The sequence below is a fragment of the Motacilla alba genome, chromosome 24, assembly GCF_015832195.1.
Source record: "Motacilla alba alba isolate MOTALB_02 chromosome 24, Motacilla_alba_V1.0_pri, whole genome shotgun sequence".
Taxonomy (NCBI): Eukaryota; Metazoa; Chordata; class Aves; order Passeriformes; family Motacillidae; genus Motacilla; species Motacilla alba.
Window position 1 is genome coordinate 1625187 of NC_052039.1, and position 18269 is coordinate 1643455.

The 18269-nt window shown below is 51.4% G+C and overlaps 1 protein-coding gene across 1 annotated transcript; it reads right to left on the reverse strand.

Moving 5' to 3' along the window:
* Positions 1 to 547: 547 nt before the first annotated feature.
* Positions 548 to 18158, reverse strand: DCPS (decapping enzyme, scavenger). The gene is made up of 6 exons (XM_038161475.1): positions 17965 to 18158; positions 16329 to 16497; positions 8327 to 8472; positions 5667 to 5780; positions 1801 to 1911; positions 548 to 990 (listed from the first exon to the last, which is right to left on the reverse strand). Exons 1-6 carry the CDS (start codon positions 18127 to 18129, stop codon positions 724 to 726), a joined length of 972 nt encoding a protein of 323 aa, XP_038017403.1. The 5' UTR covers positions 18130 to 18158; the 3' UTR covers positions 548 to 723.
* Between the last annotated feature and the right edge of the window lie 111 nt (positions 18159 to 18269).

Below are 18269 nucleotides of genomic sequence, written 5' to 3' on the forward strand. Positions count from 1 at the left end.
CTAGGTCTTTCACCACAATGGACCATGGAATCCCACTCCTGGCACTCTCCCATCCTGCCACCACCTCAGCAGAAGGAAGAGCACTATTATTAATTTCTGGGGGGTTTTAACCCACAATCCTTGCAAAGCCTTAAGCAGCCTTGTGAGAAAGGGCTGCCCCTGCACACGAGGCTGTTTCAGACACAGATGACGAAGGAGCAGCAGAGGGGTGATGGCTCTCGGGCTGGGGATCAGGCAGCACACAGCCAGACAGGAAGGGTGAGGACTCGGGTTAGTCACTGGAGTTCTTTGGAGCAAGGCACCCCTCCCTACTCAAGGAAAGCACAATCTCACTCCCAGGGGTAAATCTGTAGAGAAGAAACACATGAAGCTTTCTGAGGATAGCAGGGCTTTTTGGACCTGTCTATCTACCTATTACCCTATTTGGGCTGACAGCTGGTGACGGGTGGAAAAGATGGACACACAAAGCCAGTCCCATCCAAACCCCTCTGCTCACTGCATCCCACCAGCACCCGGTCTGAGGTAAAATCCAGCACACTCAAAGGAGTTTATTCAATCACTGTTTTAATGGACTTGAACAACACGGTTTCCATAGCAAAGGATCATCAGCCCCACCTTGTACAAAAACAGAGTTTAAAAACATAAAAGGAACACAACCTTAAAAAAAGCCAAAAAATGGGTATTTATTTTTTAAAAAAATTATACAAAAACACCTCTGCCTCCTCACACTTTTCCTGCCTCCTGGAACTTCTTAAACAGGGGTTCATCAGCCCGCAGGGGGAAGGTCAGAGCCCGTTTCTGGTAGTACATGGAGTCCATGGCCAGGTTGTCAATGACATCGGCCAGGAGATGGGCTCTCTCCACAGAGCTGCCCGGTGCATCATAGCCCAGGGCAGTGAAATGCACATGCAGGTGGTGGTAGGAGGGCTGGTAGTGCAGGTAGATCCGCAGCTGGGAGCCGGGCATGCCGAAGCGCTTCACTATGGCCTCCTGCAGAGGGGAAACAGAGAGCTCAGCACTGGCAAAACCTTGGAATGGATGGGGAAGAGCATCCCTGAATGGCAGGAAAGGTGTAGAGAAAGGTAAAAGGGAGTTCAGCTTCCTCACAGCAAGGGAAAGGGGGAGGTTTGGAAGGACAGAACTCTTCCCCACCTTCCATTTCAGCCTCCACGGGGACAGAGCGAGGCCTCCGGCTGCCCCACTTTTATCTCTCCATGATGGGATGTGCTATCCACCCCTATCATTTTCCCTTTCACCCTTATCACTCCAACTCATTGGAAAAGTAACAGGGATCCGTTACCAGCCAGTGTAATTAAAGCTATGAACAGCAACAGCAAACTCCGGCACGCCGGCTCCGCTCGCTGCAATCCCCTGACTAATCTCTTAATTAATCTCCCACCTTCCCTAGTGCAATTACTTTCCTAATTCTAACACAGTGAAGGAAAGAGAAGCTACTGCACATCCATCTCCCAAACACACCCTGTGGAAAAACGCATCAGCCAGTGAGAACACGCAAGGGATTGGGACAGGGTTGTTAATATGAAGAGCTCACTCCTACCAGGAACTACAGAGCATTCCTACAGCACCTGGACACGGCATGATCTAGGGAAGCTGCTGATGGAGAGCAGGAGCCAGGCTGTCCCGGCAGAGAGGGCAACACAGCCCTGTTTCACGAGTCATTATCTCCTGAGGAGCAGTACCCAGGAAGATGCTGTGCCAGAAACCCCAGGGAGTGCCTTTGCAGAGGCAGCCAAGCTCTCCCTGGCCAGGACAGCAGCGTGGGACCAGGCTCACACTCACCTGCCCCTCCTGCAGGACGTTCCTCAGCAGCGGGAGGTGCTCGGCCGTGAGGTCTCTCAGGGACTTGATCCCCCGGCGGTGCACGAGGGCGATCAGGTACAGGTCATCCAGCTGCAGAGACACAGGGTGGGCATGGAGGGGACACAGAAAGAGCACGTGGAGACAGCACTGCTTTGGGCCTGACACACCATTCACAGCTTCCCAGGCTGTTATATAGGGATCCTGGTGCCATACAGGGATATTTGTGCCATACAGGGATATTTGTGCTACACAGGGATACTTGCACTGCACAGGGATATTTGTGCCACATAGGGATACCTGTGCCATATAGGGACATTTGTGCCACACAGGGATATTTGTGCTACACAGGGATATTTGTGTTATAAAGGGATACTTGTCTTCAACAACCACACAGGGCTGAATCTCCCAGTATGGGATGAGCTCACCCACAATTCCACTACACCTCAAAGCATCATTTCTGATGAAACTAGCTTTTGTCCAGAAATGACCAAAAGAGAACAGCCTCATCCCAACGCATAAACAGTGGGATCAAAAATCCTTTCTCAGCTTTAGAGGCAGATGGAGTGACCAGCCCTCTTGTACTGCAAGCGTTGCACTTGGTGCTGCCCTTCCCACCTTCACATCTTCCTGAGCACCTCAAAAAAGCCTTCTCTGTTTGACTGGAGGCTGGAGACCAGGTGCAGGGACCCACCCAGACATGTGGGGTCACTAAGGCCCTGGCAGCACTCCCATGCACAGCCCACAGCCTTCTCAGTGACAGCTGATCTGCAACACAGTCAGATAAGCTTTTACAGGGAACCACTGCAGAGACCCCTGAGCCCACTGGGGAGAACGCAGCAGTGATACTCTGGAGAGATGCAGCTTAGCCTCCAGGCTTTCCTCATACCACAGGGTGAGCAAAGAAGTTTCCCCCATGGTGCTCTGCAGCACTATATTAATTTGTCCCAGTTCTGTCCTCATTGGCCTGTTGGCCTTCCCTACCCCTTTTACCCTTACGTGTTCCTGTTCTAGAGAGTTCTCCCTTCCCTGTTACACCCCACTGGTTTGTGTAACCCTGCCCATCCACCCTTTTAGTCCCTTCCCTGTGCACCACCCCTGAGCCCTCAGACCATTGGATCCCTGATGCTCTCCTCTGCTCCCTCTTTCCCTGGATTTATACCCTGGACCCTCCTTTGGCTTTGGCCCCTGGACCCCTTCAGCACGTTGGAGCTCCAAGCCTGGACCCTCCCGTGCCTTCCCAGCTGAGCTGCTGCGTGTGAGTGTGAGTGTGAGTGAGCGTGAGTGAGCGTGTGCTGGTGCTCTCGTGGCTCCCGCCCGCTGGTCTCAGGGAAGGTTGTGTCCACCACCACCACGGATTGCACCAAACCAGTGACTGAAACTGAAAACGTCCCCAGTGATAAGCTCACTACTTTTCCACTGTGCAAACAGCTAGCCACTTTTGAATCACATCACTTCTATAAATAACAATTTTCAAGACCTAATTGGTCACTGTACAAACCCAGGGCAGTTAAAATATGTCCCCTGAGCAGCTCTCAGACAAACCTTTGGCATCCCCTGAAGCGCTCGGCACATTCAATGTTTAACATGACACAAAGTGGTGGATCATTCCACTTTAAAAAAAAATTAAAATCCCAGTCTCTGCCAGCTCAGTTAGCGGCTTTATAATATAAACACTGGAAAGTAAAGGGTTGTGACAAACCCAATGCAGCTCTTTGGAAATAGATGCTGCTCTCAGAGGATGCTCTCAGGACCCTTCACAAAGCTCTTGAAGCTGGGAGCTGTTCCTGCAGCCAGCCAGCACAGCCATGCTCAGGGTTCCATTTGATTCCCATGCACAGCTCCAGAAAAAGACAGTGTATCAGCTTGTGCTCTTTGGCTCCAGGCTGGCTGGTGAGAGGAAAAGCAAACAGCTCTTCTCCTTAGAACAACATCTGCATGTTGCTGTTTGAAACAAATAAGCCTGTTGCTAAAAAGGCCTGGAATGATGTCATGCCAGCATCGCTTCAGGCAACGCCTCAGGGCTCCTGCAGATTGGAAACCAACTCGAAAGTTGTGAAAGAAAAAAAAAAAACAAAAAAAAAAAACCAACAACAAAAATCCACCAGCCCAAGAAACCAAACCATTATCAAGGTTGGGCAGCAGCACCCAGAAGGCTGAGGCCAGCAGATTTCACGGTGCTAAAGGGAATTTTCCCCTCCATCCAGCAGTCTGAAATAACTGCAGGTGAATTCATAGGATCTGGGCGCCAGGGACTGAAGGAGTGAGGCCACACTGCTGAAAGGACTTCTGAGGGAGAGTCCTGCTGGGAGCTGCATCTCACCTCCCTGATTTCATTCAGCAGCCTTGCCTGTCAGGTGGGATGTGGCAGAAGGAACCGGTGTTCCCCGGCCACCCCGGGGCTGTCAGGATCAGCTCTGGCTCAGTGCCACCCACAGCCAAGAAGAAATTCCTTGGCTCAAAGGCAACCTGGATGCTGTCTGCCTGCCTGGGAAGGAGATCAGCAGTGCAAAGGGCCCAGACAGCTCCAGGGATGACTGGGGTGCAGACAGCAGCCCAGCAGTTGTGGAGAAGTCCAGAAGATCCTGTTCAGCACTCCAAGAGGCAACAGGAACATGGGGAAACCTCCCCAAAGGACAAATCCTACCACTGAGGCACTCCCTGACCACGCCAGCTGCGAGATGTGCATGCAGCAGGTCTCTGGAGAGACCCAAAGCACAGATTTTAGCCATATATGATTTTAGCCCGATCCTGATGTGAGTTGCACAGCTTGGTTGCAGCACACAAGGATTTCCACCCAGGCTTTGCTCACAGCAAGGAAAGGGACAACGTGCTGCATGTTTTTAAATATTGCTCCACTGGGAGGGCACTGAACAGGGCACATACTACAAGCTGGACATGTATCCCCTGTGCTGCAAAATCTCATCAAGAAGAAGGGTGTGCCTCTGGTGACCAAGTGGAAATTCGAGCTTAGTTATCCCATCAGCACTTGACAGGGGATTTTTGGAGTAGTGATGTGCAAGGAATTCACAGGGAGCAGGCACTGCCCTGCAGGGACTCCCCGAGACAGCTCAGCTCTGCACCACAAACAGCTGCTCCCTTCACAGACACACAGGATGGAGCTGCCCACCAGCAGCCTTCTGTTCCCATTTCTTCGAGTTTTAATTTCCATTTCTAAGTCTTAATCATACAGCAACTCTCCCCACATGCCCCCTGCAGAAGCATATGAGGATCAGAAACACAATGGGAATTTTTTTTGCTGCCACCAACTTCAAGGGAGGGGTGTGTGTACGGAGTTTCACCTCCCCAAATTTAAAGCACAAAAGGGAGCCAGAACCCAAAAAATAATTCTCAATTTAGGATTACAGCCTGGTCTTAGAAATCACTTTCACCAAGTGGCCACTCCCACAAGGGGTAAAGCAGCTGCTCATCAGCCAAGAACCATCTGTTTAACACTGTGGAGGAGAGTTAATTGCAGAACCAAAGGACAACACAGCTGCCTGGTTTGCACCTCAAGTCAAGGTTTGAGGAAAAAAAACAAAACAAAAAACCAGACAAGTTCAGCAGAACAAATACACAGGGTTTTGGTTTGAACACATCCTGACAACATTTGGGCTGATATGGACAAGTGAAAGTAAACCTAATAAATACATCTCAGCAGAAGAGAGAACAGCCTGGGTCTGCAGCACCCCTAATCAGCCTGTGCTAAAAGGCCCTGGCAATGTCATCACTAACAACAGTGTGCACAGAAACCTACTCAGACTCTCTCAGGGTGCTCCTAGTAGTCTGAAAGTAGAGATTTCCTCTGGATCACCTTCAGACAGGCAGCATTAGAGGAGCAAACCAACCTGGTTTTGATTCCACTTTAAATCTGGAACCAGAACAAAGCCATTGGAAGGATCTGGGTTTTCATGGACGATTCGATCAGCCTCAGCTTTCTTCTCCAGGATGTTATACACCCACTGAAAGAGAAATATGGGATTTAGAAATCAGCAGAGAATTAAAAAAACAACACCTGAGATGCATTTAGCCCTAGCTCATGGATCACTGCACATTCTCTGCAACTAGAATTTATTAAAAAAACCTGCCAATTTTATTTTAAATGACCAAATAATTTGTAATTAATTAGCCATAGAACACTTCATCAACCAATAAACTCCAGAATATTATGAGCGCTTCAGTAAAAAGCAGTGGAACCCAGCTCCTGTGGGGTTCAGCACACACCTCTTGCAGCACCACGGGGCTGTTTACATCTTTTTTACCCCCCAAGCTGCACAAAATCTTTACAATCAGGTCTGGGAAGGGAACTTGGCTGATTTTGTTCCCTATTCAAAGAGGAAGGAGCAGACTTGGATGTGGCTCTGGCTGCTGGCAGGTCTCTGCAGGGATACGAAAGGCCTGTGTTTTTTTGGGCAATGCATGTCTCTTGGCTCCCTGGCTGATTAGAAAACAGCTCACCACTCTTCTTCTTCCATACTTAAGGTTCCAGCCTCCAGCCTGCCTGTAATCCCTGCTCTGGTTATCCCCCCGTGCTCCTCCTGCAAGGCAAAGCACCATTCAGAGAAGAGTTATGGAAATGGAAGACACCAGGGACAAGTGACAGATTAAGACCAGAGAAAAGCATCTTTGCTCTCCCTGGCTCCCAGCCTCAGCTCCAGCATCCTTCTTTACACTTCCAAAATGCATGTTATGCTCTAGCTTAAGCCTAGCTTAAGTACTGGACTGGCAAGAGAGTCCTCAGCCAGGTCCCTGGAAGGTGGTAACATAAGGCAGCAGGAAATTGCTAAAGCCTGGAAGCTGAAAATGTTTGGAAACATCATTTTCCTCACCAAAGATAGGTCAGAAATATTCTGGCTGCCCCAGGTGGGTAGGGAAGGTGCAGCCAGTTTCACAAATACACCAAATGAGCTGGGCTGGCAGTGCTGTGCACACCAGACACTTCGGAGGAAATCCATCAAGAGTTTCATTAATCTAATAAACACTTAGGATTGCTGCGAGCTGACCTGAATACATCTGGAGGGGAAAAAACTACTTCTTGTCCCTTGATCTGGGACTTTTGGCTTAAACTGCTATGTTTTCTCCTTAACATCATCTTAGAGATTAGATTCTTCGAGTGATTCTCAACAGCATGGCACAAGCTCACTCTGTTCCATAACCCCGGGAGGGAATTCAGAGCGAAGCTCAGCAGAAAAGGGCATTTGCCTTTTGTGGGGGTTTGTAAGCCTGCTCTGATCACAAGTGCCAAGCTATCAGTGCCCTAAATAAGTTCACTGATCAGATGAGCTGAATTTTAAACCCAAGACTGCCTCGTGATGGGCAGGTCCTTGGCTGACTGCCCCTGCTGCTCCCAGCACAAGCCTAGCAAGCAGAACACATGTCCAGGGACTGGCACCACAATAAAACCCTTATCCTGAAAGCATCCACACTCTATCTTCCAGCAGGAAACACAGACGCCTCTGTAGTTCCCTGGTATTTTTACACCCCTCACATTTCCTGTTCCACTTAGCAAAACCAGTTGGATAAAGACAAGGAACACCATTATTAAATCCCAGAGGCCAAGGACTGACCATGATTTCTCGGCAGATGCTCCTGATGGTCACCAGGAACATGTTTCCACTGAAATCAGCTCACAAGCATTTGGGGCAAGAGGCAGAGTGAGAGCTCAAGCAATTCCTGAAGGCAGCTGCTATACCAGGAAACATAAGAAATTTGGGAGCAAAAGCACAGAGAAAATATTCCATGAAGGCTGTGGCCTGGTAGAAACACTCACTTGCCTTTCTCCAGCTAATAAATGCTGCAGTTTAAGGCAGCAGGAAAGATGGGAAAATGTGGGGGATTGGGGGGGCATCCAAGGCTCCTGGTTAGTTTTGGAAATTATTTTTAATGAAGAGCCTCAGCAGTCCCAGGATTTGGTTTATTCCCCCTTCTGCAAAGGCTGGCATGAATTGATCCCGACAGACTTGTATTCCTTGGGCCTCTAAAGGAGAAAGGGAGATGAACAGTCAGAAAGGATAAAGCCAAGGAAAAAGCTGAGGCTGCCTGGGGCAAGTAACACACTAAAAGTAACAGTTTCACCACACGGAATACAGACTGAGGGGCTGAATGGCAGGAGGAATGAATTGTGATGAAGGAATCCAAGCCAAATCTGTGCTTTTCCATTTCCACAACAACCCAGAGACTCCTAAGAAACCCAGCGAACAGCACCAATGCCCAGGAAGCCAACCTTAGAAAGGAGAAAAAAACTCAGAGTTTCTCCAGAAACCTTTGGAAAGGCAACTTGAAGTCCAGCTCCAAGGCAAACATTTTTCTGCAAAGATGGAAAAGGATGTCCCAGCCAACCAAATAAGAGGGGACAGCATCACAGAGCTGACAACGCAACCAACAGGGAGATGGGGCAGAACACTGCCAGCTCTCCAGCCTGGGCTTCAGAGAAGCCTTCTGACAGCAGTGTTTTGGCAGAGGAGACCAAAGACATCTGTGTCTGCAGGAGAGGGCGTGGTACCCATACCTGGATGCTGAAGCTCTGGGACTGGATGAAGGGCAGGGTTATGTTCTTGTAATCCTCCCAGGTTTCACGGATGAGGTGCACTTCCTGACGGAGATATTTCTGGATGTGTTTCTCCGTGGCAGGGTACACCACTGTGGCTTTGATCTCTAGGAACAAACACGGTGACTGAGTTACCAACCACGTTGCTTCCTTCAGTCCCCAACAAATTTGTTTTCCCTTCCGAAAAATGCCACACTAAGAGATTTTGAAGAGAGGGTGAGGGAGAATGGACATGGAAAGCAAACAAGTGCTTTGACCTCCTGCACTGCTGCTGCTTTTCTGGAGGAAGAAAAAGCCAAGGGCACAGCCAGGGCCTGTCTTTCCAGCTCAGGTGGAGGAGTTTGCTCTCTGAGTTTTTCCACACTCGCTCTTTCACGCCTATTAGCAACATCGGGGCAGAGGTGGGGCTCCCAGGGCAGTGTTTATGTGCAGTCAACAACCAGGACAGAAACACCACCCTGGGGACAGAGACACGTCTTCATACTTAAATTCAAAGCTCACAGGACGCACCCAGCAACTTCATCCAGCCATAAACCCAGATGAACTGCAAGGAGTAGCTTCTTCCCAGAGCTCAGAGTGCTTGGCCTCGAGCCCAAAGTACAGGAGGCAAAGAAGTCAAGGGCACAGGGACAGATCCAGAACAAGCAATGTGAGCTGAGAGGTCAACACAGCTCAGGATGAGCCAAGGGAAGAGGGCTGAGTGACCCTCTGCCCACAAAACGCATTTCAGTATTTACCCTGGCAAAAAGAAAACATTTTCTGTTTGCCCCAAGACTGGAACTTTGCTGTGTAATTTTTGTGGCATTGAACAGGATGCAAGTGCTCACCTTGTCAACTTGGCAGCTGTGATGTCAGCAGCGGCACATCCTACCCACAGGGCCAAAACACACGGAAAACATCCGTCTTTGGCCAAGATTGGATGTGTGATACGGAGCCTGCCACCGCTCCAAGGTGCTCCAAGGGCAGAGTGTCTCTGCCTTGCCAGCTGACAAAGCTGCTATAAACTTCAGTGCATGAAGGAGAAAAGCCCCATGAGCCTGGGCAAACCCCAGGCAGACCAGATGAGGCGAGTGACTGGGGCACTGTGAGCATTGCAGTCTGTGCCCAGGGTCTGCCACAGAAAACCCCGGGCTGCACACACAGCAGGGCACAGAGTTGTGCTTCATGCCTTAAGTACGTATACAGGCTAGCTAGACACTGAATATAAACACCTATTTGTCCCCAGAGCCAGGATTTAGGATGGTTTGAGTCTTTTTTAGTGTTCTGCTTTCTGTTTTTTTAAGGTCAGCACTGCACAATCTGAGAGACTCTGCCTTTTCATTCCATGCCAAACCCAGCTTAATGAAATCCACAGGAAAATGCTGGTAACATGAAATATGAAAATGCAAACCACAAGGGCAGTCTGGTCTGATTCCCACCATACACATGTTCAAACAAGGCTGTTTTCCAGGACTCAATTAGCACTTCTAGCAGGATGATGTAATACCAAAGAAAAAAAGACAAGGCTGTAGCTCTCCTCACATAAAAAGATCAGCAAAGCACTGGGGAGAAAACAAAAAAGGCAAAAGATAAAATACCACAGCCAGCCTCAGGCTGAAACCTTCACAATTTGATTTTATACCCCAAAAATAGAGCAAGAACTGCAGCAAAAGCCCCTCAGTGCTGGGTGGTGATAACCACAGTGCGTGGGGGTGCAGGGGACCAATAATGGCTTCCTTGGCACCTCCCCAACTTGGGGGTGGCTGCTCATGGTGGGGAGAGAGCTCAGGGTGCTTTAAATGAAAGATCATAGGACTCCTTAACTTGCAGCTGAGCAGATGTTTGGAAGAGAAGGCAGGGGAAAGGCTGTGGTTCACTTAATAATTATTTCCCTTCTAAAGGTCTCATCAACCCCAAAATGCCCCAGCGATGCTAATTAGCATCAATCACTGCAGCCAAAGAGGCTGTTTGATACCTGCTCAGAGCCTGACAGTCCTTAGGAGCTGCACACAGGATGCCAAGGCACAGCTGAGCCCGGGCTCGGCTGCAGGAAACATCCACAGCGAGACCAGGCTCGCCCCAAAATCTTTCCAGTGCTGGCACACGGCCACACTCTGGTTTCCAAGTCTGCTCCTGGCAGGCTCCACGTGCACCGGAGCAGCACGTAGGCCGTGGGGCACCCAAAACCTGCCCTGGCCTGGAAAGGGGGGCAGGGAACCGCTGGACACGTGATGTGGGTTTCTAAGCTGGCTGAAGCATCAGGGATTGTCTCTGCTCACATCTGAGTCACATCAGCCAGCCTGTTCCTGAACGCCGGCCCGGGGCCACCACAGAGCATCTGTGGTTTATTCTGGAAGACAGGGCTGACCGTCAACTAACTGGAGGTTATAAAAAGCCAGGAGGCTTAATTGAAGGAACCTGGATGAGCAGGAGGCAGAGAAGAATTGCTCAGGCTGGTCACTCTATGACAGGCACCTGAGAGGAATCACCACAGTGCTAGGAAACTGCCCGGGAGAAAAGGAGGCTCAGATTGACCAGGCACACACTTCTCTCCTCTCCTGCTAAAAACAAGAGAGGAAAACACAACCCAAGACAAAAGGAAAATCAGAACACCATTTGGGGAACTTAAGGGAAAGAGGGCTGGAGGCAGCTGCTGTCAGGAGAGGACGAAATACAAGCAGAGAGAGCTCATGCAGGTAGGAAAGGGCACGCCGAGCGCACTAACGATGCCACACTGTCCCCAGGCTCTGCCAAAATCCCACTCCAGCTCAGCACATCAGCGAGGAAAGGCCTCACACTCTCTTCTCCCACCCCACTGCAGCATTAACACCTACTGCCAGCGTGTTTTAGTCAGATGTAACCCTGCCAGGGAGCCAGGAGAAGCACACAGGGCAGGCGCAACCCATTTCTCCTTTTGGGCAGGGGTGCTTTTTCCTCTCCTCACTAGCAGGAAGCGGAGCTTTCGTTTATAAGCTCCTTAATCAACCTCATCATCAGGGGCAGGAAAGTGCCAAGGCTGGGGAACAACAGGCAAGTCAACATTTGAGGTCTTGCAGGTTTTTTTTTCCCCTCTTTCCTGCTGCACCCAGCACTGAGCTGTCTTCTCACCATAAGGAGGGAAGACAACGTCTTGGATGCAGCCCTAACTAAATACATACTGCCCTAAGTACATATGTAACACACAACCCCCCCTGCATGAACAGTCTCTATTTGGTCTTATGGTCACACAGGAACACCAGATTCCAACCAGCTCAGCCAGGTGTGCCCGTGGCTTTGTCCCAAACAGCTGGGGCACTCTTAAGTGAATGAATTAAAGCTGCAAAGGATAAAGCTTGCAAGAGCTCACAGTTTCCAAGGCCAGCACATGCCAGGGCAAGCCAAGCAGGCTGCCAGGGACTCAGCTAAGGCTGCCTGGCCCCTGGGGCTCGTGCCAGGAGGACCTGGGGGGCTCAGTGGACTTTAGCTGCAACAGGCACTGCAAAGAGGAAAGTTGCAGTTTACCACCCCTGCAAAACACAGAGCAAAGCACAACGACACGTCCCACCATCCTCCAAACCACCCCACGTGCTCCCACAGCTTCAGGCTTGAGCTTTTTATTTTAAGTGTAAATGTGAGAAGTTTCCTTGGCTGGGCAAACCCGAGAGGCAGCCAAAGCATGGAGACGCAGGGAGAAGAACCAGCCTTCCCACTGCAGCTCCTGCAAGTTTCTCCAGCTCCTCACTGCCTGAAACCAGACTCTTTTTGGGATGTGGATTACTTCCTGCATGACTGAAAACTTTCCTTCCACGCTCTCCCATTTTTCCCACAATTTCTCCACCCCGCGTTGCAGCAATGGAGCCAGAGCTTCTGCCATTTTTTAAGATGTTTTTATCTTAAGATAAAAAGATAAGAAGCAGCCAGGGAGCAAAGACCCCTTAGAGGACTCATAAGAGCCCTTAAATCACACCAGCACAGCTTTGGAGAAACACAGTCCAAAGCAGCCAGGCACGAAGAGGCTGTTTTTTGCCACAAACATCAAGCTGTCCTTGGCAAATGGGTGTGAGGAATTAGATGTTATCAGGCAACACGCATATTGAACCATCTGACTTTTACAACCCAACCTTTGGTAGTTGGAAAATGTTTCCCTTTCTGTGAAATCAGCCCTTGCTCTCCCTGCAGAGGAAAGCCAAGGCTGGGGATCCTCTCACATCTAGGCTTAAGCTGCCTCTTAAATCAAGGCAACATCCAGAAAGTGTCCTTAAAATAAGATGCACATGCCTGCCTTTGGTAGCAGCACAGTCATATCAGTTCTGATACGCTACTCCCCACAAATTCACAAAGTCCCCTCCCCTCACTTCACGGGTTTGGTTGCCCTTCAGACAAACTCTGACCGTTACTGGCTTGTCTGTAAATGTTATTTCCCATTTTAGCCTTGACACATGCAGTAAAATCAATGAGATGAGCAAGACTCATCTGGTGCTGCCTTCACACCTGTGTGCTCCCAGACCTAAAAATCTCATTGGAGTGCAATTCATCTTTCCCGAGTGAAATGTCTCTTCTGAGGCCAGAGGGGAGTCATTTGCTCAAGTAACATGCTTTGGTCTCCCTTTCCCTGTGCTGGTTTGACTGCACAGAGGGAGCAGCACCCAACTGTCTTCACAGAGTCACCAGGTTGGAAGAAACTTTCAAGATCACTGTGTCCAACCCATGCCCTAACATCTCAACTAAACCCTGGCAGCCAGTGCCACATCCAGGCTGTGTTAAACACACCCAGGGATGGGGACTCCACCACCTCCCCGGGCAGCCATTCCAGAACTTTATCACCCTTTCTGTGGTAGAACTTTTTCCTGATATCCAGCCTGTATTTCCCTTGGTGCAGCTCAAGGCTGTGTCCTCTGGTTCTGTCAGTGCTGCCTGGAGACAGAGCCCAGCCCCAGCTGACTACAACCTCCTTTCAGGAAGGAAAGGAGGCCTATCTCTCTTGTAGAGAGTGGTAAGGTCGCCCCCGAGTCTCCTTTTCTCCAGGCTGAGCACCCCCAGCTCCCTCAGTGGTTCCCCACAGGGTTTGTGTTCCCAGCCCCTCATGAGCCTCCAAGCATCCCAACGTCTTTCTCAAACTGAGGGCCCAGAGCTGGACACAGCACTCGAGGTGAGGCCTCACCACTACCAAGTACAGGGGCAGAATGACCTCCCTGCTCCTGCTGGCCAACATGGAGGTGGGGAAAGAGTGAAGGAAGTCTCCATTTCCAGCTGAATGAAGAGCCCCAGGTACTTGGGAGCACAGAGGCAGCACTGAGAAACACGCTCTGGAGGCAGCTCCTCATGGCATCAGCACGAGTCACTCACAGTCACCACTTCCTCTGCCTTGAGGTCTATCTTACCTCAGAAGCAAGAGGCTGAGTGTGGCAGGGTTCAGCTGCCCAGGGTGGTGTGAAATCCCCCAGGTAAATTCCCTCATCACACAACACAGGACTGTTCCAAGAAACCGCTTAATGCCAAAGTCTGGCCTTTTCTACAAAATACTTTACTGTATCTTGTAGCCAAGTGTAAACTTGCAAGGACCAGGAGATAAAGCACTGTAATGCTAACCCTGCAACTAAGGAGCCAACAGAGCCTATGCAAGGGCTCCCTGGGTCTCTGCACTGTCACTGGACATCCCAAGTCAGTCAAACCCTGACTGCAGCTTTCCAGGCAATTCCTCCTGTTTAGGTTTTTAAGCCGTACTCATGTCAGCTGTACACTTCATCCTTGGGCCATGCTTCAGCTCCAAAGGGTAACTCCCTTCCCCTCCTGACACACAGGGCTGTTTCTCCAGGGCCATCCCAGGGGCTCATGCAATGTGCCCACCAAGCAGCTATTTGCTGCTAATTGCTTCAAAAGAAGAAGCCTCCTTGCTCTCCACTCCTCGGGGAGTCTGGACAGCAGCTCCAGGGTCTACAGCCCCCTCCTGATCTCCTGCCTGGGGCTGCTCAGCATCCAGAACGACTTGAGGGGTGCCAAGGAGAGCAAAGATGCACCACTGGGTAATATTACAAATATTGAAAAAAAAACCTTTTAAAGACAGATTTACAAGTCATTAAAAAGATAAAGCTCAGCAGAAGAAAGCCAGAGGCTTCTTCCCCATTCAGACTTGCAGGAGGGGTTTTGCACCTGGCATAAGCCTTAAACAAAATAAGGAATTCTGTTAGCAGAGCAATGTGCAGTTACACAGCGCTGCAGCCAGCTGCTGTGAGGAAGGGCAGGGCTGAGCTGGAGGCAGCCCAGAGGACTTCAGTCTTGCAATGCCACCTCGTGGGAATCACTGCAACTCCTGCCGGGCTGGACTACAGCAGGCACCCAAGCAGGAGCATTCCCAGCTGAAAAAGAGGAGCTTTAAGGTCTTCCAACAACACCCATGGTGTTGTGGTGTTTTCCTCAGACTGAAACTCACTGTAACAACAAAATCCTTAATTTTGAGTCCTTCATAGGAGAAAAGGAGTTTTGGACAATTCAAGCTGACAAATCCAGACAGTGCTCCCTCCTACACCGTGGGAACAGAGCTAAAACAAGAGCATTTTTGGAAAGGCACATCAAACATCCTGAAAACTTAACTTGGCCGTGCAACAACATCTTACTTAAGGGACTCAGCTTAATTTTAACTACTAAACCTGTTTGGCTGTTATTGTATTTATGAAAGTATTGACGTGGAATTTATCACCACACTTCTGGAATTTAAATACATACCAGCATTCACATGGAATTAATTGTGGAAGGTGATTCAGCTCTGCTCAGGTGAGACCCCACCTGCAGAGCTGCCTCCAGCTCTGGGTCCTCAGCACAGGAAGGAGCTGGAGCTGCTGGAGCCAGGCTAGGAGAGCTGGGGGTGTTCAGCCTGGAGAGAAGGCTCCAGGGAGAGCTCAGAGCACCTGCCAGTGCCTGAAGGGGCTCCAGGAGAGATGGAGAGGGACCTGGGACAAGGGATGGAGGGACAGGACACAGAGAATGGCTCCCACTGCCAGAGGGTAGGGATGGATGGGATATGGAGAAGGGAAGCCCTGGCACAGGGTGCCCAGAGAAGCTGCAGCTGCCCCTGGATGCCTGGGACTATCCAAGGCCAGGTTGGACACTGGGGCTTGGAGCACCCTGGGACAGTGGAAGGTGTCCCTGCCCATGGTAGAGGGTTAGAACAAGACAAGCTTTAAGGTCCCTTCCAACCCAAAACAGTCTGGGATTCTGTGGTTAAACTGAAGTGCCAAAGACCAGCCCAGCTTTCCAGTAGCAGCTGGAAAGCACCATCACTGCAGGACACCTTCCCACTGGGACCAGAGTCCCCCCACAGAGTGAGAGCCTTCCACTGCAGCTCCCCAACCTGCCCATCAGTCCTTGTCAGACTTGGTTATCAACAGAGTCTTATAACACACAGATGTGTGAAATCTTCAGGAGGATGGGTTTCATCTGCCCCAGCACTTGAGGTCATCAGCACCTAAATCCTCCCCTAAATACAAACTGTGTGATCTTACCAGGTGACAAAAAAAACCCAGGAGATGTCACCATGGGATGAGAAGCAGCTGCATGTGCCCTGCAGACTGTTTCAAGAGAAGCATTCTGGAAGGAGACAACTCTTCCTCACCCAAGTAAGAGCACTAAGAGCACTGACAATCACCCACAGAGAGCCCTCACAGCCCTGAGCCTTTCTGCACCTTCCTGTACAAGGTCTTCAAGCGATGGCCATTCAGTGCCTCATCAGCTGAGCCACCTGTCCCTGGCATGGGAAAAAGGGGACGAAACAGGCCAGCACTCAAAGCCTCGGGCTGAGACACTGCCTTCAGCATGGCAACAACCCACCGACCTCCCCACCTGGGCCAGGTGTGCCGCTGTCACCGAACCACAGCCGGGGTGGCACAGCCAGGTCCAGCAGTGACACCCGCCCATCTCACTGCATCCTCCCCTCTGGAACGGGCAGGAACCAGATCCTGGCGTCCCAGCTGCCCTCCCAGGATCCCTGGGCAGGGCCGAGGGCACTCACCACTCAGCTCTGGGGGAGGGCTCAGGTAGAAGGTGCAGTAAATGTCGTTGTGCATCTGCAGCTCTGCGTGCATGGGCTTCTTCAGCAGGTCTGGGATCTTCTCCTCCTGGAAAGGAGTCTTTTCCAGGATGACTACAGCATCTGTGCCCTCTCCAGAGAGGCCAATCCTCTGGAATATGAATGGATAACGTCATCAGCAACGCAGATCCAGCACTGGGTGGACAGACTGAGGTCAGGGATCATGGCAGACACCTCGCAGCCCCCCAGTCTTCATGCCCAAACCCCCCTGCAGGCCAGACATCCATCCAAAAATGAACAGCACGTTTGCCCGGAAGCACAGCAGGAATTTGCTCCCCACCAGGGAACACAGGTGGTTTTTGGGGCAGCTGGGGATGTGGGCAATGACTCAGGCCATCTCCACCTCTCCGGATGCTCCCAGGTTTCCTGCTGACCCACAGCACCAATTTCATCTCTGACACTTCCCAGGAAGAGGGAAAGGCAGGCGTGGGGACTTGCATCATCATCAGGGAGCAAGTTCTGGGGCAGGGGGCACTCACTGCTGCCCTGCTCCAAGGAACCACAGCCCCCGATCCAGAAGCCTCACCGTGCTGGTTTTGGGAGGTGCTGGGTGTGGAACATCCCCCAGCCTCACTCCTGTCTGTACAAGACCCAGGTGAGGCCTCACCACACCACCTGGGGAGAGCAAGGGCTCACCTGGGGCTCCCAACCCTGTCAGCTCGAGAAGGAAGATGTGTGCTAATGCCTTTACAAACACTTCGATGGGTGTTAATGTCTTTGAAATGGGTTTTAATGTCTCTATTGACTTTGGGCAGTTTGGCTCCTGAAAGAGACACGGGTCCGCACCAGCCTGAACTTCTGAATTCTGGGGGGAAACGGCAGGTTTCAGGGAGGATATGGGGAAGGCGGTTCGGGAAGGCTGTACCTCCCCCATAGCTCAGCCAATGGGGAAAGGAAGAGGGGAAACATGCGGCCGGAGTTAGGATAAAAGGGAGGCTGAGCCCTCCAAAACCTCGAGAGAGAAAACCCTGCGAGCGTGTGGCCCAGTGAACTCTCTCCCTGCATTCGAATAAAGCTGAAGGACTCCTCTACCTCCTTTTAAACCTCCTTTTAAACATAAACCTTTGGCGTTCGTGGATTTTCCTGACACGCTCACAGGGTGGCAGGTCTGTGCCCAGTTGTTACGGCAGCAACCCACCGACTTGAGACCAGAGAAGCAGCTGGAACCTCCCTGTCCTCAGCTCCTGCTCGGCTGAACATCTTCAGGTGACAGGGGCCAAGGCAGCTGCATGGTTCCCTCGCCATGCACAATCCCAACAATTACTGCACGTTTTCCTGTAATGGCTGTACTATTTACAGTCCCAGAATCACCGTGCTGCTTGCAATCCAGTGCCACTTTACCTACCAAGCACGAACAACGTGCTGGAATCCAAAAGCACCAAATCATACCAATAAGAAAGAGGACTGCAACGAGGTCTCCGGCCGCCTCCCCGGCCGCCAGCTCCGCCTGCTTCGGTTCGGGCCGGGCTGCCCGGGGGCGGGGCCTGCCCGGGGGCGGGGCCGCGCCCTCAGCGGGGAAAATGGCGGCGGCCGCGACCGCCCCCCCACTCCCCGCTACCTCCGCGTGCAGGAACACGATCTTGTCCCGCGCCGACTCCCGCAGGACGCGCCGCACCCGCAGGTCCGACAGCGTGAAGGCGGCGGCGGCGCCTTGAGTGGCGGCCCCGCCATTTTTCTCCTCCTCCTCCTCCCGCTTCCTCTTCGGCTGCGGGCCCTCCGCCATGGCTCGCGCCCGCCCCCGCACTGCGCACGCGCGGCGCCTCGGGGAGCGCTGACACAGCGCGCCCCCTGGCGGCTCGGAGGTCGCGCACCCCACGGCTCCTTCTCCCACGAACGCTCGAACCGGGTTTTGAGACAAAAACA